General features: G+C 48.3%; 1 protein-coding gene across 1 annotated transcript in view; it reads right to left on the bottom strand.

Moving 5' to 3' along the window:
• The window catches only part of RPS6KA2 (ribosomal protein S6 kinase, 90kDa, polypeptide 2), a 483,976-nt gene that overhangs the window by 366,746 nt on the left and 90,165 nt on the right, over nt 1-27,065 (bottom strand). The window contains exon 3 of the mRNA XM_011999666.1: nt 25,257-25,307. Within this exon, the coding sequence (XP_011855056.1) occupies nt 25,257-25,307 (51 nt within the window). The remainder of the gene's footprint in view (nt 1-25,256; nt 25,308-27,065) is intronic.

The following is a 27,065-nucleotide window of genomic DNA, read 5'->3' as shown; positions in this document are numbered from 1 at the left end:
TTTTTTTTGAGACAGAGTTTCGCTCTTGTTGCTCAGGCTGGAGTGCAGTGGCACCATCTCGGCTCACTGCAACCTTTGCCTTGTGGGTTCAAGTGATTCTCCTGCCTCAGCCTCCTAAGTAGCTGGGATTTCAGGTGCGTGTCACCATGCCTGCCTAATTTTTGTATTTTTAGTAGAGATGGGGTTATATCATCTTGGCCAAGCTGGTCTCGAACTCCTGACCTCAGGTGATCCACCTGCCATGGCCTCCCAAGTGCTGGGATTACAGGCGTGAGCCACTGCACCTGGCCCTAATCTCCTCTTATCATAAGAACACCAGTCAGATCGGACAAGGGCCCACCTTCAAGACCATTTTCCCTTCATCACCTCTTTAAGGCCCTCCCTCCCAACACAGTCCCATTCTGGGATCCTGGGCTTAGAGTTCCAATGTACATTTGCAAGGGCACAGTTCAGCCCATAACAACGGAACCCCAAAGGCTGGGTTTCCACCCCATATTCACTCAGAGAACACGAGGGTGTGACGACAGTGCCTGGGCACTGCAGCAAGAATGCTGAGAGCTGGCAGCTCCACGTACAGTGCTGTTCTATCTGCCTTGGGTGTGTGAGGCCGAGGAGACTCTCAGGCCTGCCAAAACTCCCTAGCGTGTCATGGTTTAAAAATGATCTACCGAAATGTGGAGGTTAGAATCCATCGTCTCTACAACCGGTGACTCAGAAAATAGAGACTAATTTGGAAAAGAGCTGTCAGGCCCAACAGAATATTAATGGTGCTGCTGCGGTTGCCCAGTGAGGACACGAGGAACGAAACACAGAACATCACGCGCTCACATCTGAGCCAGCGGCGCTGCTGTGAGTCTCTAAGAAGTATCCGTGTTGCAGCTACTGAGACACACTTTTTCCTGCCCCAGTCACCTTCCGCCTCTACAAATTTCTTTAGATGGTCCTTTCAGCAAAGAAGTCAGTAGACAACTGGGTGGCCAGTGCCTTGGGATGCACACAGCCAGCTGGAGCATGCAGACTCCCCCAGAGCAGGCAAGGCCACGTGACAAGAACAACACCGAGTTCTCCTCTCCTGCACCCACCAGTTATGTGACCAGATCCAAACTCACCCGTTGAGGCTAATTCCCCATTTCAGTATCTGGGATAAGGACACAGGAAAACTCAGTGTGTATTTTCCCGTTCTCACAGTCAACCCAACACTTCTGACACCATATGTTGGAGACCTATCAAAGTGTTTATCCTACTCTGTACTCTCAGGCAATACCACATTTCACCTGCAGTCTCCACAGTGCCTGGGGATTTCTCCCCAGCGGCAACCAATCAGTTCTGTGCAGACACCAGCAAGATGTCCTCTAATACAATTCAAATTCCGACGTTACCTACCTGGAGATAGCCTCAGATTCCATAGGTTGAGGGCTCAGTCCCAGAAGACTACCCCTCACTTCAGATGCCAGTTGCAAGCCCCAGGCTGTGGCCCGTGCTTTTAACCAACTGGCTATAAATAGGGGTTCCTATAACCCCCTCCTTGTCTTCAACTAATTTGCTAGAGCAGCTCACAGGACCCAGGGAACCACATTATTAAGGTCTGCTGGTTTGCTATAAAGGATATTACAGGACACAGATGGGTAGCCAAATGGAGACCGACATGGGGTGAGGCATGGAGAAGGGTGTGGAGCTTCCACGCCCTCTGGGCAGCGCCACCCTGCAGGATCCTCCAGGTGTTCAGTAATCCAAAGCTCCCCAGCCCCAGTCCTTTTGGATTTTTACGGAGGCTCCATTACATAGACATGCTTGATCAAATCATTGGCCATTGGTGCTAAGCTCCACCGTCAGCCCCTCTCCTCTTTCTGGGGGTTGTGGGTGGGGATGAAAGTCTCAAGCCTCTAATCCTGCCTGTGGTCTCTGGGGTGACCAGGATGGGGTCCTGAAGCTACCTAGGAGCCCCCAGCCACTAGTCATCCCATTAGTGTACAAAGGACACTCATCACCTCGCTGATTCCAAGGAGTTCAGGAGCTGTATATCAGGAAATGGGAAGAAAGAGCACATGTATATATATTTGGTATCGCAGATATCAAAAGCTGGGATACTGCCTGCCTCACGGATTGTCAGGAGCACTCAACCATAATGGAAGAACGGTCCAGTTGGAAGACACCTTAGAGGCTATTTCAAACTTTTGCACACCGAGAACGTTCCACAGCATCCTTCACAAACGCACATCCGCATGTCTTAGTGACATAAGCCCGACTCACAGATTTCCAGCTTTGTGCAGCCCTCGTCACTGGTGTGCCCTTTATAGCAAGGCTTCAAAGCAGCGCTGGTGTGTGCGTGGATGCTGAGGATGAACTCACATCCACGCTGCCTGACCGTACTTCCATGCGTCCGCCTAGCTGGGGTGCTTCATTTACAATGCAAACGACCTCTGCAGGAGACAGGATGGCACAGGGGCCTCCTCCTGAAGCTCTTAAAGCAGATTCTCAACCTCTGCAGCTGTAAGAAGGCAGCGGCTGGCTGTGAACTGACACAGAGCAGACACAGGCGCTGTGCAAGGGGTGTGTTCTCGACGTTCTGCCCTGATTTTCCTGTGCCAGTGAAGGTGCCAATGGTCCCGTAGATGTGCAGGAGCCTGGAAATGTTTGTTTGTACCGAGGGCAAATGCTGGACGGGGGTGGTGGACAGGGTGAACGAGACTTGTCCTGTCACTTTTGTATAGACTCTGTAACTTTAGAACCATGCGAAGGGATTACCTCTTAAAAATGGAAATTAGCAGCAACTGTAGAGGAAGCTGGTTGGAGGAGCGCGGCACGTGCTGTCTTCAGGAGGCCAGGATGAGGGCAGCCCGGGAGGGAGTGCAGGCCAGGCTTCGGGCTCCATGCTCCCACTGCCAGTGCCACCACCTCCCCAGGCAGGAGGAACGGCTCAATCCTGAAAACTAACAAATAATGGGTGTTTCTGCAGCATCTTCCACCGGCAGAAACTCTACTGAGTGCCCCAGCTGAACGACTCCATCGGATCCTTGCCACAGAGTAGTGAAGGGGAACCTTGCTAGGAAAGATGCTGGTGCGGGGCTGGAGGATGCTGGGCAGTGGGGGCAGATCAGCCTCCATGGGGGCTCCACTTCCTCAGGTCTCCCATCCCCTTGGGCCCCACTTCCTCAGGCCCCCATCTCCTTGGGCCCACATTTCCTCAGGCCCCCATCTCCTTGGGCCCACATTTCCTCAGGCGCCCATCTCCATCCTCCTTATTGTCCGCACTGCCTGGCTGGGAGCTGCAGTGGGAGCCTGGCCTCTCCTCCTCCTCCCAAAGCTTCCTTCCCCCTGTTCCACCAAGTAGACTAAGGCAGGAGGCTGGGCAGGGGGAAGGGGGATACCAAGTGAGGAAAACAGAGAGGGCAGTGGCGGTAGCCACATAGTCAGCATCGGAAGCAGAGCTGGCATGTCCCTTCTGAGTCCAGTCCAGCCTGAGTCAGCGGGGAGGGGCAGGGAGGAGGGGGCCTTCCAGGGAGAAGGCGGGGGCCACACCAAATGCCCCTGAGGTGCCCGTGCCAGGGAGAATTGGCTTCGGGGAGCCCCGCTCTGTGCTACCATGAAGGGCGATTCTGTCGGCCTAGGTTTTGTTAGTTCTGTGAGCCACACAGGATTGGCGCGCACTGCAACGCTGCAGAGACATCAGGTGTGCTCCCTCCCTGAGTCCTCAGCTTCTCCCCTGAGTGGGTGCTCACCAGCTCAGGGCCCCACCCCAACCTTCAAGCTCCCTGGGATTCCCCGAGTTCTCACCAGCCTTGGAGGCCCCAAGTCACCCCATCCGGTACGCACACATCTGTGACACACTCCTCCCACACAGTCTCCCTCAGCCCCTCTTGACCCTCCTCCTCCTCAGACACATGCCTTCCCGGGGCCTGTACTTGTCAATCCCCAGACATCCCTGACTGCTTCCTGCATGCCCAGGCTCTGCACTTGCCGGCCCAGGCACTGTTCTCCGCGCCTCTCCTTACTGTGTGACAAATGGGGGTTTCTGCATCTGTGCTGTCTCCCCTTCTACTGGGGCTGAGGATGGCAGGTGCCACCCGAGTTCGAACTCCTTGAGCATCCTTTGTGACTAGAACATGCCAGACACGCAGCACAGATGAGTGTCATTGGTCTGGGACATTGCCACGGAAGTCTCCAGCCCTCATGCCCGAAAAAGAGAAGAGTGACAAGGACCATACTCAGGTCAGGAACTCTAGCTAAGAATTGGTCTAAAGCAATGGAAATGGGAAATGCTGTAAATCCAAGCTCTGCTCCTTGGAATCATTTAGAAACTGGCCAAGGGCTGAGACATCCCTCTTGCTGGGTAGACTATGATCATATTCAGGAGGAAAAGCACAACTCTCTGAGGGGATAAATTCTATTTGCCTAAACAGAGGCGAGGCTGCTGACACTCTGGAAAGTGTGAAGTGTGCTTTTGTGACCGAAGCTGGCCTCTGCATCCCCTAACTCAGCACCTCACAAAGTTTATAACCCTCACGCAGTGCCCACAAGCTGCAGGTGATGGCCGGCCTCCAGGTTCAGCAGTGAAATAGCCGAGCAGTAAGATCTTACAGCATGACTTCCTCAAGTCAGCAGGAAGTTTTGCCAGCCCCGTGCTCCTCCGTGAAACCTCAAAAGGCCTGCTTCCAAGCCGCCTCCTTGTTCTTCCCAAGGTGGAGGCAAGACCAGTGCCCTCTGGCCAGGTGCGTTCAGGAAGGGGTGGAGATTATACAGGAATTCAGATGAGTTCCAGGGAAGGTAGCTGCCAGGGTCCCGTCAAATGCACAGTAACAGGAGGGCTTCCCCTGGGTCGGCCAGCTGGACTCTGGTCTGCTCTGCAGCAGGAGGCAGCTGAGCAGAGCCTGTAACCCCTCAGGACAGGCAAAGCTGCACCGCAGGGCGTGGAGGAGGTGCAGGCCGGCCAGCCCCAGACAGATAAGGCAACAGGGGCTTGGGGCTTGTCTTGTCTGCTGGCCTAGGTGTCTGGAATGGCTGGGCCGCCGTTGGAGCCATGGGAAGAGGGGTCCAAGTGTCTGAGCTTGGAATCAAGGTATTCCCAAATTTTCTGTTCGAAGCCCCATAAGTTTCCATTTTCCACCACAGCCAGTTGGATTAGACTTGGCACCATTCGCACCCTAGTGAAGTCCAGCGCTTAGCTGATTTCGGGATTCTATGCAAAGCCAAACAGTGGCACAGACTCCAGGAAATCTACAGAACGAACAGAACATGTCTTCATGACGATTCAAGGTCAGGCCCTGTGGAGCAAGGACAGCATGGAGCACAAAGGCCAGACTTCTTGGAGAAAGGGGCCCCAGAAGACAAAGGGGCCAGCACAGGCCAGCCAAAGAGTACCTGAGACCTCAAAGGCGACACCAGGTCCATTTGTACCTGGATATTTTATATCTTGCTCTACAGGTTCTATCCATGTCTCATGTGCATTTGTTAGAAGTTAGATAAAACAATGCTTATTATTTTAAATAAAGACATTGTTTCTAACTATTTTAATCATTAATAACCTGTGATCTTCCAGATGGGCCAGCCTAGCAACTTGGGCGGTATAGCCACAACCTGGGTCCTCTGTGAGTATGATGAAGACATCACACAGAGTAAACAGCCTCTGAAACATAGGTCTGTGAAGTGTATCCACAGTCACCGAAGAGTAAGACCAGTGTACACATCCTTTACCAACCTCAGCTTCACATTCAAGAGTGAGGGGACATACTGAAGTCTACAGAGGACATTTAGAATAAATGGAAAGAGAAACTTAAGAGACAGAAAGGCAGAGAGAGATTTTTTAAAATCTTATTTTATAATTAGTAAAAATATAGGAATATAGTCACTTCGAAAGGTGACATTAGCTAAGAACATTAATGGGTTTTTGATATTTAAATTAATTCAAAGATGATAGACCCATAATGATGATTAAGGTTATTACAGAAGAGGATGATTCGTGGTGTTAGAGATCATTTACTCAAACCCTTGTATTTTAAAAGAAAGACAGACTAACAGAGTTCATTCATTTCTCTCAAAGGTAAAGCAGGGATCAGGACCTGGTTCTCCCACCTGCTGTCCCCACACCATTTTTCGTGGTTATTAGCCTCTCTCTCTGACTCTCCCCGTAGTTTTGTGCTTGTCGTTGCTGGTTTCTTGGTGAAATATGGGTCAAGTAGATGGATACTCTTGGGGTTATGGTGGCCCACTCCCTAACCACTGTGTTAAGCCTTGTATACTCTGCTGAGAAGGTAGATATTTTTGTCCCCTAACTCTGCACCTGGATTTATTTGCTGTGAAATGCAGGGCCCATTCCTACCAACCGTAAGCAATTTATTCTGTGGGTTTAGTCACTGCAGAGGGCAGAAACAAGATACCACTCCCTTTATGTGGCATTAAAAACAAACTCCTCTTTGCTGGTGGCCCTGTTTCTGTAGGAAGCATGTGGTTTACCCAGAGCAAAGGGGCTGGCTGTCCTGCCAGACTTAAGCCAGATGTAGGGCTCCATCTATCTTGTTCACGGTTTTACCCCAGTCCCCAGCTGGTACAACCTGAGCACCCGATAAAGAAGAATCTACGCAAGGGAAGAACACTCCTCCTCAGGCTGAACAAAGAGACGCCATCTCTGGTTATACAGCAGCACTCAACTGACTTTCTTGTCCATTCTTCACTGAACTCCTTAAAAATTAAATTTTAGTTATAACTTCTAAAAATTAACCTCCATAAAGAATCAATAATATACTTTAAAACATGTGTAATGCTGTTGGAATTTTTTTCTTGTCTTATATTGAACACAAAATGTCCTATATTTATATAAAAATCACTGTGTTGACCTTCTTACATGTTCTTCCACAGCTACCTATTAATACTATGATGTTATATTGTAAAAACAAGCACACACAACAACTCAGATGAGTTTGATAATAAAATCACACAGCAGTTTAAAAATTCATCCACAGGGACATAGAGTTAACTATTATTATGAAAGTTTGTCACCTCTCTACAAACACATCTTGACTGTTATTTAGATTGGGTTAATGTGTTGTGTTATTATAATAAAGCCCTTATTACTATACTTGTTGTGGTTGTTAAACAGTCGTTAGCAACTATGAAACTGGGAAAATACACTGAGCTGCCTTGCCCATGAGTTATCACGGTTAATAATGATAACAGATCAAGAGCTCTGGGATCCTCTACAAGAAGATGCCCGCTTCCCTGAAATTTCAAGACAGACGACTGTCAGAAACGTACTAACCCAACACAAGCATGATGAGGAACCCAAATTCTGGAAAATGCCCTTGATCATGCTTGAACTTGATCTCTACTAAAAATACAGCACTCCTGTGCCGTCCCTCTTCCCGTGGGAACCCAGCCCCGAGCCCCAGCCACACAAGACCTCAGTCTCCTTGAGGCCTGAGGTGCATGCAGTGATGACTATGCCTGGGACCGCCTTAGTGCCTGGAATGGTTTCTCAGACAAATTTCTCACCTATTTTTGCATTTCCCACAATATGTATGTTGGAAGAATCTTGAATAAACAAAAGGTACCAGTTTTAAAAACAACTGACAGGGTTTTAAAACTTAAGCTTTATTATTATCCAGGTATGGCAGGGCAACAGTTCAGGAGACAACTGTCATCGAAAAGACAGTTTGTTACTCACAGGCCCCAAGAGAGGCGGCCAACCCCTGGGGACCACTCAGCGATGCACTGAGCCTGTCTGGAGGCAGAGGCGTGCAGGGATGCATGGACAGGCGCCTTTCACCTGGCTTCTGGGAAAGGAACCGGTGAGCCAGGCTGAGCCTGCATGGGACTGACTGGTATGGGCAGTTCCCGTGGGCCCTGCTGGACAAGGGGTTGCCCTGGCTGGCTGGTACTGGGCGCTGGGAGGATTAGGGCAGAGGGATGTGCGCAGACTGTGAGAGTCCATAAAGGAGGTGGTGGGGGTGGGCTCTGGATTGGTCGCTTTGCATTTGAAAAGTGCACTCCTGGGTGGGTTGCCTGCTGTGTCTGGGACTTAGAAACCCTGGGGAAGCAGCCTCTCCAGGGCTAGCAAGCCTCCTCCTACTCCCCACTGATGTCAAAGCATCAGATGCAGGAAATGACAAGTCCTGATTAGTGTAGGCAGGTAGAGGTCCCTTTCCCAGTCCTTAGGCTGGTGTGCTGCACCCTCCCAATGCCATGTTTGACCGTTGTGGTCTCAGGGAAGGGCTCTGAGATGGGTGTCCAGGGCGGTGGGCTCAGGCCCCACCCTGTCACTCACTCACCACCGGGTGAACTTGGGTCAGGAATCTCAACTGTCAGGGCCTCAGCCTCCTCATGTGTGAAATGAAGGGGATGGGCTATGTGATTCCAACGACGCTTCCAGCTTCCAGATTGCACGGGCTCCTCCTCATAACCTGGAGCACAGAAAATCTATGACCCTGCGCTTGTCAAGGAGCCCAGACCCAGGGCCACTGAATTCCAACAAATGTATAATTCCCTCAGCCAAAGCCACGCTTCCACGCATATTTCTAGGTGGCCTCAGATGGCCCCTAGGGTGAAGGCAGATCTTCCAAGGGCAGCTTGCTGGCCTCTGCAGTGTGGATTCTCGGTAGGAGTGCTTTCTCTGCTTTCTGTTTTAGCCTTACTGCCCCAGCCTACAACCTGGGGCATGGCAAAAACCTTATGAAGAGATGCATTGCACCTCCTAGATGGATACTGTTTGGGGTGCTCACTCCTTTATACGGTGACCTCTCTAGGAGGATCAGTGGGAGATGTTTCCTGCAGGGCTCGGAACAGAAATAGATGTGTTTACCTACACAACTAGGGTTTGTTTATTTATTTATTTATTTTGCTTGTTTTGTTTTTGTGTTTCCAGCCTGCCCTGCTGTGCTCCACTCCTTGAGAATCCAGCAATCTCAGAGTCAGACATAGGCCCACCTTCCACAGGGCTGGGGATCCTTTCAACACGCACCGCGGCGACTCCGCTCGGGCCCAGCTTCCTACCACTCCTCCTCCTCCTCCTCTCCTTCACCCGAACAGACACACTCACTGATCGGCTTAGCCTTGTATGAAATATAGGTAAGTTTACTGACATCTTTTGGACATAAGATGGGGTGTCAATAAGGAAATACCCCCATTGATGTGACTTTATTTAAATCAAAGCAAACAACTGCATGAGAAGCTGATGACAAGATGTAACAGACTCAGGGCTGAGCTGGGTAAGGAGCTGGAATTCACACTTAGAGACCTGTCTGTGCTTGTCACGTGTGGATGAGTCAGTTGTTTTCTTTACACTCAGTTTTCTTAATTCCAAAAGTTGAAGTAAACAACTTTCATTCACCTTACATAATTATTTAAAATAACATTATTTTAGGAGTAATTTCAAAATAAAATGTAAATATTCCTTAAAATTATATTTTGTGGCCGAGGTGGGTAGATCACGAGGTCAAGAGATCGAGACCATCCTAGCTAACACGGTGAAACCCCGTCTCTACTAAAAATACAAAAAATTAGCTGGGTGTGGTGGCGGGTGCCTGTAGTCCCAGCTACTCGGGAGGCTGAGGCAGGACAATGGCATGAACCCGGGAGGTGGAGCTTGCAGTGGGAGGCTGAGGCAGGACAATGGCATGAACCCGGGAGGTGGAGCTTGCAGTGAGCCGAGATCGCGCCACTGCACCCCAGCCTGGGTGACAGAGCGAGACTCTGTCTCAAAAAAAAAAAAATGTGCACACAGTTGGAAAGTCACAGATTTTCTTTCAAAATAATGTTATACCCATGGGTCTGTCAGTGATTTCTAGAACACTGTATTTCACATTTTTTCTTTTTAAAAACAATTACGTGAGATACACTTAACAGCAGTTTCTCAACAGATTGTAGGAGCAATTAGCACGACCTGGTTTGGATTCTAATCTGATGCACTCTGATTACATGTGATTATAAACATGTTTGGGTTAACTCACTTAAAAATGGGCAACCTCGGCCGGGTACAGTGGCTCACGCCTGTAATCCCACCTCTTTGGGAGGCCAAGGTAGGTAGATCCCCTGAAGTCAGGAGTTCGAGACCAGCCTGACCAACATGGAGAAACCCCGTCTCTAATAAAAATACAAAATTAGCCGGGCGTGGTGGTGCATTCCTGTAATCCCAGCTACTTAGGAGGCTGAAGCAGGAGAATCGCTTGAACCCGGGAGGCGGAGGTTGTGGTGAGCCGAGATCGCGCCATTGCACTCCAGCCTGGGCAATGAGAGTGAAACTCCATCTCAAAAAAATTTTAAAAAATTAAAATAAATACTAAAATAAAATGGGCAACTTCAAGGGTGGGAGGAATGAGGAGTGTTTAATGGGAACAGAGCTTCAGTTTGGGATGATGAAAACGTCCTGGAGATGGCGGTGCTGGTGGCTGCCCTGTGTGAATGTATTTAATGCCACCGAACTGTGCACTTAAAAATGGTTAAAACTGAAAAATCTTACGCACATTTCACCATCACATTAAAAAAAAAAAGCAGAAACAATTTTTTAAAGGGCAAACTGCTAGCTCTTAATGAGTTGGTTCTCTTCACCCAAAACTTTACCTTTTAGTAACAGTAAAAATAAACGTCAGCTTTGTCCTATTTTCTCCCCTTTGCTTCTGCACTTGCAGAAAGATTCCGGACACCCTTCCCCTCAGTTGTGAAAATACACTTGGTAACAGAAATATTAAGTTTTCTTGGGCTCAAACACAAGATAAATTAAAAACAAGGCAAACTTCAGCCAGCCAGACACGCGGACCTGCTCTTGACACCGCTCCGAGACCCGTGTTCATGATCTGTGAGATTCCACTCTGCCCAGAAAACAGCTTGCCTCTGGCCGCCCGAGCTCTGTCACACCTGTGATTTCCCAGCAGTAAATAAAAACTGCCAAGCTCCCCAGGAACCCCATTTCCCGCGCGCCCTCCCTTACCTTTCTGAGGAACAGTCTCTGCAGCTTCTTGTGCGGCAGCCTGATCATCATGATGCACTTCCCAGGGCCCGGGGGCCGGGCTCCCCTCGCCGTCCAGCCATTCTGCCAGGGCAGCCGCCACTCCTTTTATCACCTCCTGGGCTGCCGCGCCCGCCCTCACCAGGCAGCTGCACCGCACAGCCCCTCTTCCCTCCCCTCACCCCTCTCCGGGCAGCCACAGATTCCCAAGCCAGGAGCCCTGCCCCTCATAGGCACCAGCTGTGAGGTGAAAATGCTCTGGCTCCAGACAAAACGCCCCCTTTGCAAACTCAGAAGCAAAGGAGAGAAGCTGCGAAAACCTCAGCCCCGAGGCTGGCCATCTCCTCTGATGCCAACGCGAAGTTACTCATGCTGCTCCGAATCCCAGCAGGCTGGAACACAACATCTGGCAGAAGCCGGCAAAGCAAAAGCGTCACTTGGAGGCAATCAAATGTCAGAAACCGTCAGAGACACTCTGAGGGGCAGGCCTGAGGTCCTCCTCAATGCACACCTGCCCATCTGCCCACAGCCAGGCTGGCAACGTGCCTTAGCAGCACACAAAAAGACACCTCGGTCCTTCTCTGTGTCATTTAAACAGAAAGGAGGAGCCAGTGGTAGGAGGAAGGTGAATGAAAATGGTTGCTTATTTCTTTAGGCGGCGCTGGGTCAATGAATGCACACCAAGGGTGCAAGGATGGCATCACCCTGTATTACCCCTTCAGATGATGCCTCTGCCCCAGAGACAGGCACGTGCACATGCATGCACGCTCTCTCTACAACCTCCTCCTGGGCTAACTCGGATGTGTCTTCTCTGGCTAACAAACATTTGCTTCGTTTTCCTGATCAAAACTGAGTTCCCACATTTCCAGTACATCGGCCCCTTTCTTGCTTTCACTTGCCATAGAGCCCTGCCTTGGTGCCGCCAGAAGTGTCCAGGGCTCCACGTGATTGGCAGCCGCTGAGTGAAGGCGGCAGGTTCAGAGTCAGACCCAGGACACTGGCGGACTTTCCCTTGCTTACTGGTATAGCTTCTTGTTAATACATAAACAGCCTTCTCTGAAAACCTACAGATGCAACAGAAGAGACCTACCAACTGACAATCGCCTTTGAGATGACAGACAATAGAGGTCATGGCTAACTAAGAATGCAGGTATGGAAATAAACAGATTTTATAAAAACACAGGACGTGAAAAGAAGGAATCAAAGGCAAAGAGGAAATTTAAGACTGAAATGGATAGAAATGACTTTGATTTAGGGCAGTGAGGTGCTGAAAGACGGGGTCCTGTCCACACCTTCCTTATTCCAAGACATTGAGATAAAGAATATTTCCTTCCCATTCAGACAGAAATAGTCAAAGTGCAATTGTCCTTTCTCCAGTGGTTGCTATTTCAGGAAACGGGTTGTATCAAAACAACTTTTCACCCATTTTGTGGCTTCCAGAGCACACATGGCGTATGTTCTTTCCTTTGAATGCAGAGCTGATTAAAACTCATTTATCCAGGTCAATGTTGCATTCGTGTGTGTGTGTGTATGTGTGTGTGTGCGCGTGCCTGTGTGTGTGCAGGTGTGTATGGTCTACACAGATACATACATACTTGAGGTAAATAACTGAAAGGAGCTTTGGTCAGTCCTTCAGAGGGACTTTCTCAGGTATTGTTTTCATTAACCCTGCTTTCCACTATAGGAACTTTATCAAGAACCTATAATATAACGTTTTTAGAAACATATGCCATACATCTGCCATTATATACACTTTTTTTTCTATTCTGGAGTCGTTGGCAAATATTACATTCTAAGCAGAACGGTCACACTTCTGAGCTGTTACTTTGAGAATAGAGCACAGTTTGTTCACAGGCCAAGTTATGGCAACAGAAGAAAATGCCTCTGTCTTCCAAAATTTCTCAATTACCTTTTGCTACTTTTGCTGGCACAAAATAATAATATGAGGGGATTAATAGAAACGAAGGCTCTTTCTAGTCTCACCAAATTTCATATGCGTGATTTTATTTGGGTCTCAGCACTGCTGCAGTGTTTCAGCCTTGACTTCTCTCTGTCAAATCATCAGGAGCTTTAAAACAATCCCAGTTCTGTTTCTTTTCCCTGAAATGAATGCACATCCACATTTCACCTCTTTGAAAATGCTGGATCTTAAAATATATGTGCAGCCTTTCACAGAAATAGGCACTCCTGCTTCCTGGAAACACACTGGTGGTGTCTTCTCACACCGTCTACCACCAGCTGCAGCCTCAGCTCCTGCGGAAGACGCAGCTGCAACCCAGTCCGTATCCTCGCCCAGTGGTCAACGCAGTGCCGTTCCCACCATCGTACAGAGAGGTCTGTGCTTTGTGAAGCCCTGCTGCATGGGATTTCTAAGTGTCGAGGAAGGACAATATATTTTCCAGAAAACTTAACTCTGTGGTCCTTCATAAGTGCTTTAATTTTTTAAATATACCGTATTCAGGTTTGATTGAGATTTAGAAATTTTTACTAAATTTTTGTTTGAAGGTGTGGTGTTGGGGCCTTGGTATTGTTTCAAATACACAGGAATAAAAATGGAAGGTTTCTTTTCGCTGTCTGTAACCTACTTCCATTGGTTGGCAAAGATGCGTAGCTCATGTAGGGAAATGTTCCCAGCTTAGGCAAATCAGTGGCCCCTGGGGAATGGCAGTTTGGAGAGAGGAAGGTGGACTCATTTTGGTGAACAAATATTTCTTTAGGTTATTTTACACACAGAGTAAAATTAAAAGGCTTCTTAAGAAATTGTAAACATTGTGTTTACAATTGTGTAAACATCTTCTTTTAAGGATATATTGAGCTGGTCTAATCCCCAAAGAAAAAATACCCAAGGGTCAAGCAAAGCAATTGAACAACATCAAAGATGAACTCACCAAAGCTATCTACTGAATGTCAGGGTGATGAGATCGTCGCACAGAGTACGTGAGCACCACCCCCGCCCCCATCACGCTCCGGTTTGAGACTGTGAGAACTCCAGGTCGATTCTATCGTTCCTGGCAACAGGAAACCAGCATAGGTTAGATTAGTGCAAGCCACGGGAAAGCTTGAAAATGACTCGGCCAAAAATGCTCATCTTTCCTGCACCACATATTTTGCTGGAATTGCTTAAAATAGCCTGCTCACTGGCAATCCCTCTTCCCATTTCCAACCTGATGGCAACGTGCATGGATACTGAGTTGGGGAAAGGAGAATCGGATGGGGGAAATGGAGACGCAAAGGGTCTGAATAATCCTCAACTATAGTGATTTGGTTTTTGGTATCTGTATTTACAGTTATCCTAAATGCAATTCAACCCAAACTTCCATAAGAATTAAAAGGAAATTTTCCAGGACTTGGTACTTTTGAAAGTGCATTAGCAAAATCAATCAGGCCTTCGGTCTCTGGCTAAATGGTGGTCATGTGAGAGCTAGAGGGTTTGCAATGGAAACCTTTCATTTTTAATGGCATTTAATCATAGGTGGATGTGAGTTTGTAAACTGAATGTTGTCATGGTGATGATGGCAAGAAATTGCCTTTTATTTATTTTTGAGACTGAGTCTCACTTTGTCGCCCAGGCTGGAGTGCAGTGGCGTGATCTAGGCTCACTACAACCTCCGGGTTTAAGCAATTCTCGTATTTTAGCCTCTCAAATAGCTGGGATGATAGGCACGTGCCACCACAACCGGCTAAATTTTTTATTTTTAGTAGAGACAGGATTTCACCATGTTGCCCAGGCTGGTCTCGAACCCCTAACCTCAAGTGATCCACTCGCCTCAGCCTCCCAAAGTGCTGGGATTACAGGCATGAGCCACCCCACCTGGCCGCCTTTTATTTTATGCCATAGGAAATCTTTATAACAATCTTGGCTTACTCATCTACCAAATACATTTTTAAAGACGTTATTTTGAAAACATCTCTGGCTAATTGGTGAAAAGCAGCAATCACTGTGTATTGGCTATGACTTTAAAAGCATTGCTATTGTTGTCCTGTAAGCATCCATCTTCCAGCAGCAGAACCAAAATGCTCACACAATTCAGCCCAAAGCATAAACAACCACCATGCAGTAGAAAGCATCTGTTTCGTGTAGCCATTAAACCATCAGCAGCTCAGCCTGGAAGCAGTATGTTGTGTCTTCCTTTGAAAAACCTAGTAGCTCACTTTCGTATCTTTGGACCCATAGAGAATCAAACGGATGACTTTAGCCTTTGTTGAAGACACCGCTGGGAGTGAGCTGTACCTTTCCCCTTCCTAGGCCCCGGGGAGATAGGAAGGTGGGACTGTATGGCTGTGTCCTATCCGTTGGGAATGGAGTGGAAGGGAAGTGTCTCCTGGCATTGGAGGCACTGTGGAGGGTGCAAGTTATCCCCTGCACCCCAGTCTCACGGCGAGAACAAAGAGCCTAGGGAGGGTAGAGCTCCAGATGGGGTAACCTTGTCTCCCAGCCCCCTGGACCTCTGAGAAAGTGGCCGAGGATAGCCCTGCCGCTGACCTCATGGGAAAGAAGCCTTGCAGACAGGAGTGAGAAGTAGGCCCTGTCACAGGGAGGCCCTGGGGTCACCACAGAGGTACACGGTCTGTCCCATCTGGACAAAGACAAGTGACAGAAACCTTAGGTACTGGTTTCGTCAAAAGGAAACTGAGGCCCAAAGAGGTCACACAGCCCAGGCACTAGGACAGTGGTGTCCCCGTGTCCACCCCTCCCTCAGTCTCCTCATGTTTTACCACATTCTCCCTCAGACGCAAAACCAAATCGTGGCCGCTCTTTACCACTTAGCCATGTTGGCTCAACCTTAGCACTGTTCAAGGCAACCGGTATGCGCGTGTGTGTGCATGCAGTGTGCATGTATGTGTTTGTATGTCTAAGGCAATCGGCATGCATGTGTGTGTGCATGCAGTGTGCATGTATGTTTGTAAGTCTAAGGTAATCGGTATGCATGTGTGTGCATGCAGTGTGCGTGTGTTTGCAAGTCTAAGGTAATCGGTATGCATGTGTGTGCATGCAGTGTGTGTGTATGTAAGTCTAAGGTAATCGGTATGCATGTGTGTGTGCATGCAGTGTGCGTGTGTTTGTATGTCTAAGGCAATTGGTATGCATGTGCATGTGCATGCAGTGTGCACGTATGTTTGTATGTCTAAGGTAATTGGTACGCATGTGTGTCTGCATGCAGTGTGCGTGTGTGTTTGTATGTCTATGCACATGTGTGTGTGCGCATGTTAAAGGGAAGAGGGAACATGAAGTTCAAATTCCCCCACAGCACCTGGCGTGGTCCCTGGCACATGGAGTGTGTAAAGTCACGTTCTTAAGTGAAAGTATCTTGGGAAACTGGCCTCATTTTCCCTTATGGAGCTGATCTAGAATCACTCAGGATCTCGCACCGGGCTGTAAGCCGGCACCAGGGTTACACCCTGCTGTGCACCGTGGTCCGAGAGACTCACTCAGCCTCATGGGAAAGTCCTGTTTGCTCCCAGTTCACAGGTAAATAAATCAAGAGCTCCATGGAGAAGGAATAGCACCTCCTCATCTGGTTCACTCCCAGGAAACGACTGAAGGGGTGGCCTGCCCCTCCACACCTGTGGGTGTTTCTCATTAGGTGGAACGAGAGACTGGAGAAAAGAAATGAGACACAGAGACGAAATATAGAGAAAGAAAAAGTAGGCCCAGGGGACCGGCGCTCAGCTTACAGAGGACCCACGCTGGCACCAGTCTCTGAGTTCCCTTAGCATTTATTGACAATTATCTTTACCATCTTAAAGATAAGGGAGTGGCAGGACAATAGGATCATTTTAGGGAGAAAATTAGTAGTAAGACATATGGATAAAGATCTCTGTGACATGAATAAGTTCAAAAGAAAATGCTGTGCCTTGATACGCATATGCAAACATCTCCACAAACCTTTTAGCAGCATTGCGCCAGCAAGTCCCGCCAGCAAGTCCCACCTTATGCCGTAAGGCGGTTTTCTCCTATCTCAGTAAACAGAGCAGACAATCGGGTCTCACACCGAGATGTTCCATTGCCCAGGGACGGGTAGGATTTTTAACCAGCAAGCTGCCTTCAGGCACTTGTTTAACAAAGACACATCCTGCACAGCCCAAAATCCATTAAACCTTGAGTCACCACAGCACATGTCTCTTGCAAGGACAAGGTTGGGGGTAGGGTCACAGATTAACAGCATCTCAAATACAGAACAAAATGGAGTCTCTTATGTCTACTTCTTTCTATATAGACACAGTAAGAGGCTGATCTCTTTCTTTTCCCTACAAACGACCTTCACTCCTGCCCCGACTTTCAGGAGTCAACATGGAAAGGGGAGCAAGCCATGACCCTGAGCCTTGCACCACCAGATTGGAGGCCTGTGGGCACCAAGGCTGCTGCAGAGCGCAGGTGGAAACACAGGTACACAGGTGACTTTCCGTAGGTCAAAGAAACGGTTTCACATGCTTCTGTGATAACAGCTGCAAGCATGAATAAAGTCCAGTTTTCTCTGGAAGCCATTGATGGGTTCGGCGGCTCTCCTCAATGCATGGATAGCAAAAATATAGCTACTGTAAGGTGGGGTCTGTGATTTATTGTTATTACATTTCAAACAGAGAGTCTTAAACTAAAAATATTTGGGACCCAGTAACAGAGAAGTCCCAGCAGCAGTATCAGGATCATGGAAGGAAACACGTTTCCCACCTTACAGGTGCTGGTTTCCGGGCTCAGCTGAAGCCTGTTACATGGCATTCGCTTAGCATGGAAAAAGCAAGGCTAAGAATAATTTTAAACTCTTTTGGAGTCATTAAAGGGTTACATTAAGAAAATGGAAAAATGTGATTTCCACAAAATAAATTGCAAGAGTAAATTATCTTTCATTTCAGTAAATGTCTACATCATAGAATCGCAGTTAAGACCCTAAAGCCACATGGCTCAGTTCAAATCCATGCCTCCACCACTTGGCTGTGTCACCTGGTACAACTTAATTGCCTCCATGCTCTCATCTGTAGAATGGGAGAGAGCAGTAATGAGAGTGAATACTTCCTCCGGTTGTGAGGGTCAAACAAGGTCGCGCTGTAAGGTGCTCAGAACATAGTGAGTATTCTATAAGGATTTACCAACGAAAAGCAAGGGAAAAACAGAAGCAAAGAAGGGAAACCTGGATTTCCTTGGGGGAACAACCTTGGACACCGAAAGTTAATTAAGAAAGAGCTTTCTTTACCTCCTCCCTGTACAGATAAGAGCATTGAGAAAAGGCATTTTGTAAGCAGTGGGGCTTTTGTAACCAGATGAACGGCGATGACCTTGTTAGTTCGCTGTTACAAATCAAGTCCCAAGGGTCCCATGATAATAACCAAGTGCAAACAATTCCAGCAAATCCAGAGCTGTGCCTGTCCGTGTACCTCGAGAAAGAGGAACACCCAGCAGTCCTTTAAAGATTGTTTTCAGATCCATGACAGCATGACCAGCCTTGTCCATGTCCGCCACCAAATGCTGAATTGTGTGGCCGACAACACTGCCCATGGCCTGCTGTAAAGCAACTTCTGTTAGGGTTCTTGTTGTTCAGCTAGAAAGAATGTGAAGTGTTTGGGGAGTTGTGAGCATGAGGAATTGCCATGTGTGGGGCTTCTGAGTGCCCCGTGCCTTGCATCGCTCCCTGCTCTGAGGACCATGTGGTGCTGCGACTCCACTCCCACTGGGGAGGGCATGAGTCGGAGGGTGAGAGAAATGAGGCTGAGCCCCAGCTCAGAGCTGGGAAGAGCCCTGGCATTGCACGCTGCAGTGTGGTCAGGGTCATTGAAGGCCAGGGACATTTTAGTGATGGGCAGAGGGAAGGACACCAGGAGGTGCCTGAAGAGGAAGACTGTGGGGTGGGAGGAAGAGTGGGAGGTTCTGCCCCAGGGTGGCCGAGGAGCCGGGTGCTCCCTAAAGGAAGGTGTCGAGAACGGCAAGCCCAGAGGAGGTGCTGGAATGCGGGGATCAGGTCTAACAGCATGGGACCCGCAATTCTCTCCTCACAAGGCAGCTCAGTGAAGCTGAAGGAGTGAAATCCGGCCACAGTGAGAAGGCAGGCGAGGGTGGTTGCAGGAAGGCTGGAGGAGGCCATGCCCCAGGCCTAGGTGGGGAAGCAGAATGAGGCAGGGAGCAGGGGGTTGGGGAGGAGTCAGGGTCCCTGTCACTGACCACACTGAGTGTGGCTGCACTTCCCCAGGCCCAGCCGGGTGCCCTCACGCTGTGAAAAACAAACCAGAAGGAGCCTGCGGCCATGAGCCCACAAGCCCTGATAACGCGAGGAAGATGTGGCACAGGGACTCGGCCAGCGGCTGCGACAGTGACGCCTGCATCCACGCAAGCACCTGTGTAAACACATGCTAGTCACATGCTACCTATTTCACACATTTACACACTACACGTGTGTGTTCATATACATGTGAGTCAACACACATATGCAGGAACAACAAAGCACTTCCGCGGCCTTGACGTTTTCTCTACCGAGTTCTGTCCTCTCAACATACATCCACGGAGGTGGCATGACCTTCCCAAGACCCAACGGCCAATGGGGCGACCCCGCCTGGGTCCCTCAGCTGCAGCCTGGGGCTTTCTCCTCCCTGCCAGCTCCAGGGCAGGTGGCAGGAGGAACAGCCACTGTGCTGAACAAGGAAAGGACCTAGAAGTTAGGCCACGTGAAGAGAACCCCAGCCCTGGAGTGAGCCTCCATGTGACCGGCCAGCAAGGTAGTGTGTGCAGCATCTCTGGACTCATGAATAGTGCTCCTGACACTGGACTCCACAAAGCCGAGTGCCATAGGAAGCTCCCAAATGTTGCCAGGGCTGCAGGTCAGCAGGTGCACCCAGCACACCAGCCCTCAAGTAGTGGTGACAACCCATGGCCACGAGCACAGTCAGCCCTCCTTAGCTGTGGCCCCTCACCTGCTCCCACCTCCAAGATCCCTGCTGCCCGCTTAGTGTGGGATGAAATACGTTCCTTATTGCATCCGCAGCTCAGGGACAGGCTCAGTGTGCACCAACACATAGAGGCTCAATAAATCCTGCAGTAATAACAAGATAATGACTTTGTTTAACTTTTAGTAGATTATAAAGGATAACCATCATTCCCAATAGCTCTTATTTTCTGAGACTTTGATTTAGAAAGTGCTGGCTTAAAGTGGTGTAGAAGGTGTAAGATGTGGAACTGGCATTTAAGTAAGAAAATTCAAAGAGCATCTTACTTTTTTGAAAGACATGGGGCTAAGCGTCACATTTTAGATGCATGACTGAGTGATTTGCTTAATTTATTTTGAGCTTCATCTCCTCATCTGTAAAATGGCAATACTAAAAGTAATATAAAGAAACAGTGATTATGAAAAAATTGGCTGGGGCAATGGCAGGCACTCAGTGACTACCAGCTCTTCTGAACAGGGTAAGGGAGGTTGAGTGTACGCTCCCTTCACGGTGACACAGTCCTCCGGCCTGTTACAAACAAAACACTTCCCACTTTCTAGTTTACTGAAGGTCAATGTCATAATGGCTGTGATTATGATGTAAGAAATTCTCAGGGTGAATTACAAATTCCAAACAAAACATTCCCTTTGAGTAGCCTGAGGTGTATAATTATCATGACAACGTCTTTTGGGTTGCACTGGTAAGTGGCAGTGACTTGTTCGATTAATGGATTCAATACTTCTTTTCATGTCAGTGAATAGAGGATACCTTCAATTGGTGAAATTGCCTGAGATACAAGACCTATCCACGTCACTAAGCCCAAGATATACTGAATAACTTCAATCTACCGTATCATCACCCAATGATAATAGTGCTATTTTAAAATTTTTTAGAATAAGTTGAGCCTTAACTTTAAGCCTATAACTTAAATTATATTTAACTTTCAAATATAATTATTATACTAGCAATATAGATTTCTTTGGAAATTATAAAAATATGAAGAAAATAAAAATTACATATAATCCTACAACTGAATGAAAAGCCTTGGTAATTTTTGGATTTGTGTGCATGTGTGTTTTCCTTTCAAACATTTTCTAAAAATCCTACCTGTTTCTATAAGGAGTGAGGGGGTGGGCTATAGCTGAATATGATAGAACATTGGATCTACTTTTTTTTTTCCTAAAATTATTTTTTGATTTTTCTCCAGCTATCCCAAAAGACATTTATAACTATGACCTCAATCGAAGGATTTTTCTAGCTCAAATTCTAACTCTGATTACACCACTATTTTCTGCTGAAGTGCAATGCACAGATTTTGAAAGCCCACCCGGTGACTCAAGTAACTACAGGAAGGAAAAGGAATTTGTCTCTTCAGTGGTTGTCTGGGGATGGAATGCACAACAGCACAGAGGTTGCAAGGTGCTCCTTTTTAGCTGCAAGTATCTCCTTTTGCTGCCACCCCTGTTCTGCAAGCTTCCCTCAGCACCCCACTCACCCCACAGTGTCTGCACCCAGCTGCATGGCCCTGCGGGCTTAATGCGCCTCTCTCCCTTGCCTTTGTTCACAAGTCCAAGGAACATGCCTCCCAACCCCTGAACCCTGCTGCACCCAGATGTCTGCACCAACTCACCGCCACAAGAGTGAACGAAGGTCCCTTCCTTACCTGGGAGCTGCCCTAGCAAAGAGGAAGGGCTCAGCTATCTGCGGGAAGAGACGGCTCCACACTGGAATTTTAGTCTGTGGAAACAGACTGAAGAACCAGACTTTTATATTTTGTTACCGAGATTCTGCCCAGTTTTTAGTGTAGCCTATCACCTCCCTATGAGCAACACCATCAAGAAGCCAAATACACCTGCGACTACCGTCTCACACACTTCAGCTTGCAAGGCAGAGGCACAGAATGATTTGATGAAAAAGAGGAAAACAGAAAAATCACCCCTCTAGCCAAGACCACAAAGTCCGCACAGATCAGCGTGGCCCGGATCAATGTGGTCCAGAGGTGAAAGCGTGGATAGAGGAAGACAAAACGGAAGGAGAAGCCAGTTCGTGCTCCCTTCAGGATCCTAGTTGGAAAATTAATTTTGTGACTCAGCTAAGGGATGCTGCTGTCACCCAGGAACCCTTCAGACTGGGCTCCACTTGCCAGCAAGCCTCAAAGGGACTCAGGAAGGGTGAACATTCGGCCAGAATGTGTTGAGTGTCCACAATGTTCCAGGCTTCACCCCGCACTGCAGCTCCCGAAGTTGCTTTGCAAAGGACTGAGTTTGAGTCACCTCATTATTTTATTTGCATATCAAGTTACCAGACAAAAGAACACATTGTTTCCCAAATCATTAAGAACTAAAGACAATACACCTCTGCAAACACATACACACACACCCTGGTGTCAGGCAGCCGGCCGACATAGAGTGTGTGCGTGGATTGCTAACCACGGCAGAGCCTGCTCTCACTGTTTGGGTGCAAACCTTGGGCGTTTTATTGTTCTGCGACTGGAGTTTGCCTCTGTGTCCCCACATGTAAAATCGCTACCTTGGCCACCGCTGCACCATAATAAGAGTGCTCATATTTCTCTCCTTCCAATAGCTGGAAAGCTGAGGAACAATTACTTTTTCTTTATTCAAGTCCCACACAATTGATGGGTGGCGGATCAATGCAGCTCTGTAACACAGGGCATGTGTGTTCACTTCGAAGCCGTAAGAAAAGGGAAGAAAGAGGAGGAAACCCAGAGAGGGCCTCAGCGGGCAGCAGTGGCCCGGGACGAACTCCCCCAGTTCTGGTTGAGGTTGGGTGTGGACAAAAGAAAACATCCTCCCTTTGGAACTGGAACCTCCTTTGTGTCTAAAATTTCATTTTTTATAAAGGCAAATACATCAAGAGTGAACTCATGCTGGAGAAAGGACATACAATTAGCTGTGGAACTAGAGGCACCTTGCAGGACTTATTAGGCAAAATCCATGAAAGACACTGACTGCTGTGTCAGTGCCACCCACGCTTCTGGGACCGGCCTGGTGAGCGGCCGAATGTTGCTTAGCGAAGCAGCAGGGGCACCTTTCTCTGCCTCAGAGGCTCAGTCTGTGTTAGGAGTTTCAGCAGGAGACCCTGGAATCCTCTAACCTGGTATAACAATCTGTTGAATATCAACTTTCGTGGAGTCTTTTAAAAATACATACAGAGAGGGGTGGGTAGGGAGAGAGAGAGAGGAAAAAAAAAACAAAACAAAACCAGAATGATCAGCAGAGGGAGAGTTAAGCCTTCATTTGGCAATCACTGCTGCCTTCCCACCTTGTCAGACTTCTGGGCTGCTCCTGGGTGATGCTGTGTGAGATCTGATTTGCCTTTTTTATCCTAAACCTACGGGGTTCCTGCCTATCAAATTCAAGGCGAATCTGGGAACATTGCCAGGAGTTTAACCTGCTCCAGGGCTAAAGGCAGTGGAGGGGATTTTGCTGGCCCTCAGCCCACAGAGACCCTGTGGCCACGTGGCTCCTGGGGTTCTCCTGTGCTTTGACCCTAGGATGTGACCAGACACAGTGTCCTGGCAGAAACAGCCGCTTTCCTGGGAACACTTTCCAATTCCAACTACGGCACTTATGGTTAACGCCTGGCCGGCCTGGCTGTTGACTTAGGAAGGAACGGCTCTCCAAGGGCGTCCACGCCCTACCTCGGCCCTGAACTCAGTGTGCAGCACCCACCAGACCCATGCTTGTGCCACTGGCCCAACGTTCACTGCTATGACCAAGAGAGGAGAAACACCCAGTACTGGAACGTGTCATCTTTCTGTAGAGTGCTCAGGCTAGGTGTGGATTGGGATGATATAGATAATAATAAAACGTTTTCATTTGCCAAGAAACACAGTTGGTTATACATTTGGATAAAGCCACACCAAGTTTCACTAAGAATCACCAATTACAGCTTGACTCTTTTTTTCTTGAATAGATTATGGACCAGACTGACAACAGATTATGAGAAAGGAAGAGAAGACTGTGTTCCTCCCATGCCAGCAGGCCTCGTTTGCTGAGTTGATGTACGTTAGGATGTAATCCAAACTGGGGAGTCAGCCATTTGCCTAACCCCTTAGCTGAAACCGTCAGAACCAGCTTGAGATTCTGTGTGCCCACTCATCACCTTTGCACAGTCACCATCAACCGTACAAAACACAAGTTCCACGTCCGATAAGGAAACTCAATTTATGCAAAATGCGTTCAGACCCAGATAGTAGTACCACAAGTATGGAAAAAGTAAAACAGTGGAATTCAAGTGTCAAGCATTGCTGGCAATGGAATGCAGCAGGGACCTTTCGTCCAGGATTTGGGACCACCTAAAACCAGGTGGGACTCGGCCTTTCCCGTCAGGGACTTGCAGGCCCCGGCGACAGCACTGAGAAAAGGCAGCCACACCCTTGTGCAGTGCCCTCCCTGGGCAGCTCCGAGGGCCACCCGCTGCCCAGCAAGATCCCTGTGGCAAAGCTCATGCTGTCCTCAGAAGACCTTTTTAACCTTATTATTATTATATTTTTGCTTTTTAGCTTCAGGAAAGCTGCCAGAAAATCAGGAGTATTTTTGTTTCACATGAACTACAGCACAGTTTAAGGCATCAACGTAGATGAGAATAAGCTCAACCAACTTCCAATGACCCGTTTGGCACCTACAGGGAGCAGGCCCATTTAGCCTGCGGCGACCACTGCAGAGGTGCGGCCCCAAGGCTGACCAATCCCATGGCATCACAGCCGCACGTGGCGTGATTACTGACTTATTACATTTCACCTGCGTGATGCAGCCCAAAGGGATTGAAAACAGCCATTAAACTATCTTTAAAAATGTTTTGTTAATAAAGGTATTAAAACCAGATAGATGCTTGAAATAGGAGAAATCTACCTCCATCTAAAATTATCTGTTTTAGTCCTAATTCCTAGAAAAACTGTTGCTGAGCCACACACAGGAGTCAGCAACCAACCTGCAAACCCTGAGGGCAGACACAGCCCCGGGCAGCTTTAGCACCCCACCTTTGCCTCGCTGTCATGGCTCGCTTCTGCCTCTGGTAATTCCAGCTTATTTTGAAGGCACATCGTAGTTTTAAAAGGAATACTGGACAAAAAGTGATGCACAGATTCAGAATCCAACTCAAATCATAATACATGGCAAGATGACATCCCCAGTTTAGCACGCTACGCAGCCCCTGCTGTACAAGGAACTCACTGCACAAAGCACTCGGATTCCCCACAGGATGCCAAAAAATTCACATTTTCCTGTGGAGTGGTCCAGCCTTCTAAAAGCTCTTCACAGCTTGCCCTTGCTGGACTCTGGGCACCGTGAAACAACTCAATAAACTGAACAAGACTTCGTGTTTAACTTTAAAAAAAAAATGTAACTCACGTGAACATGGAAAAAAACGAACCCACAGGAATGCTTCTTACCTCTGTGGATCCAGCTACCTTTGTCTTCGAGGCAGCTGAGTCACTTTTGCCCTGTGAAAACGGAAACGAAGAAAGAATTCCTTTAAGTCACAGGACATATTTACAGTCAGCAACTTCATGAGCAAGAGCATTACTACCATACTCACCAGGCCTGTGAGCTTTTTGTTTCTAAACATTAATCTCCACATCATTTTAAATAATTGGAGGAGTTTCTTTCACGTTCAGGAAGCCCTTTAGAGAAAGCCTACAGAAGAAAGGAACTTGCGACTTTTGCACAACTTTTAAAATTTAGCCAAAGGAAGTGATGGTGTTCCCATCACCAACCTCAAACCTCAACGGAAAGAAAGTCACTCTTTCAAGCTCCCAATGTACAGCATTTATCTTCCGAGCTGCACATCAGTGATGAGCAGGCAAATGCTTTCAGGTGACTCTAAACTTTAGTCTACGGAAGAGGCTCATTCCAGCTATTTTAATCTGTAGATTTCATCTTCATCCGTAAATACGCTCGCATACAACTAGTTAAAATTCCAATCATCCTTGGTCCCAAGGCTTAAACCCGGAAGCGCATGTGTCTAGGGGGCCTTTCTTCTTCCCAGGCCTCTTTTTAGCCAGCATGGTTTGGAGGTGACCTGAACATTTTACTCAGCAACGTGGTTTTAGGACCGTTGAGAGCAGAGACAACGGCTACCCTTACTCCTGCACGTTCCATACTGCAGGAGCCACATTTCCATTTTCTACTTTCTCCCTTAGCCTTTTCCTGCCACATTTCTCTCCTGTTCTCTGTTCCTTGGCTGATACCCACTGAAATATAAGAGATGAAGGAAGAAGCCAGAATTCAAATAAAATCTCCTTTGCCCCTACTGATGACTGCCGTTCAAGTGTCAGAAGACAGAGGGTGGGAATCACCACCTAAATGAAATGAAAAGGCTAACAGGAGATGCCAGCGGCCTCTGCTGCCTCACATGGCCCTCGGTTGTCATGAGTCAGCACGGCTTTGGGGCTGGCTCCTCCCGAGTGTGCCATGAGGAAAGGGGTCCAGCGGGACCGCTGTGAGAGAAACCCCTGCACTGCGGGTGCCCATTCTCACCTCAGCCTACACCGCGTCTGTCCTCCAACACAGCCGATGAGCAGCCGGTTTATTGAGCTGAGCCTACACCGCCTCTGGCCTCCAACACAGCTGATGAGCCCCAGGTTTATTGAACTGAACCTACACTGGGTCTGTCCTCCAACACAGCTGATGAGCGGCAGGTTTATTGAGCTGAGCCTACACCGCCTCTGTCCTCCAACACAGCTGATGAGCGGCAGGTTTATTGAGCTGAGCCTACACTGCCTCTGTCCTCCAAAACAGCTGATGAGCGTCCAGTTTATTGAGCTGAGCCTGCACCGCCTCTGTCCTCCAACACAGCTGATGAGCAGCTGGTTTACTGAGCTGAGCCTGCACCGCCTCTGTCCTCCAACACAGCTGATAAGCGGCTGGTTTATTGAGCTGAGCCTACACCGCCTCTGTCCTCCAAAACAGCTGATGAGCGTCCAGTTCATTGAGCTGCGCCTACACCGCCTCTGTCCTCCAAAACAGCTGATGAGCGTCCAGTTTATTGAGCTGAGCCTACACTGCCTCTGTCCTCCAACACAGCTGATAAGCGTCCAGTTTATTGAGCTGAGCCTACACCGCCTCTGTCCTCCAACACAGCTGATGAGTGGCCAGTTTATTGAGCTGCGCCTACACTGGGTCTGTCCTCCAACACAGCTGATGAGCGGCAGGTTTATTGAGCTGAGCCTACACCGCCTCTGTCCTCCAACACAGCTGAT

The sequence above is a fragment of the Mandrillus leucophaeus genome, unplaced genomic scaffold, assembly GCF_000951045.1.
Source record: "Mandrillus leucophaeus isolate KB7577 unplaced genomic scaffold, Mleu.le_1.0 Scaffold6, whole genome shotgun sequence".
NCBI classification, from domain to species: Eukaryota; Metazoa; Chordata; class Mammalia; order Primates; family Cercopithecidae; genus Mandrillus; species Mandrillus leucophaeus.
The sequence above is the reverse complement of the archived record's forward strand: the minus strand, read 5'-3'. Positions and strand labels throughout refer to the sequence as shown.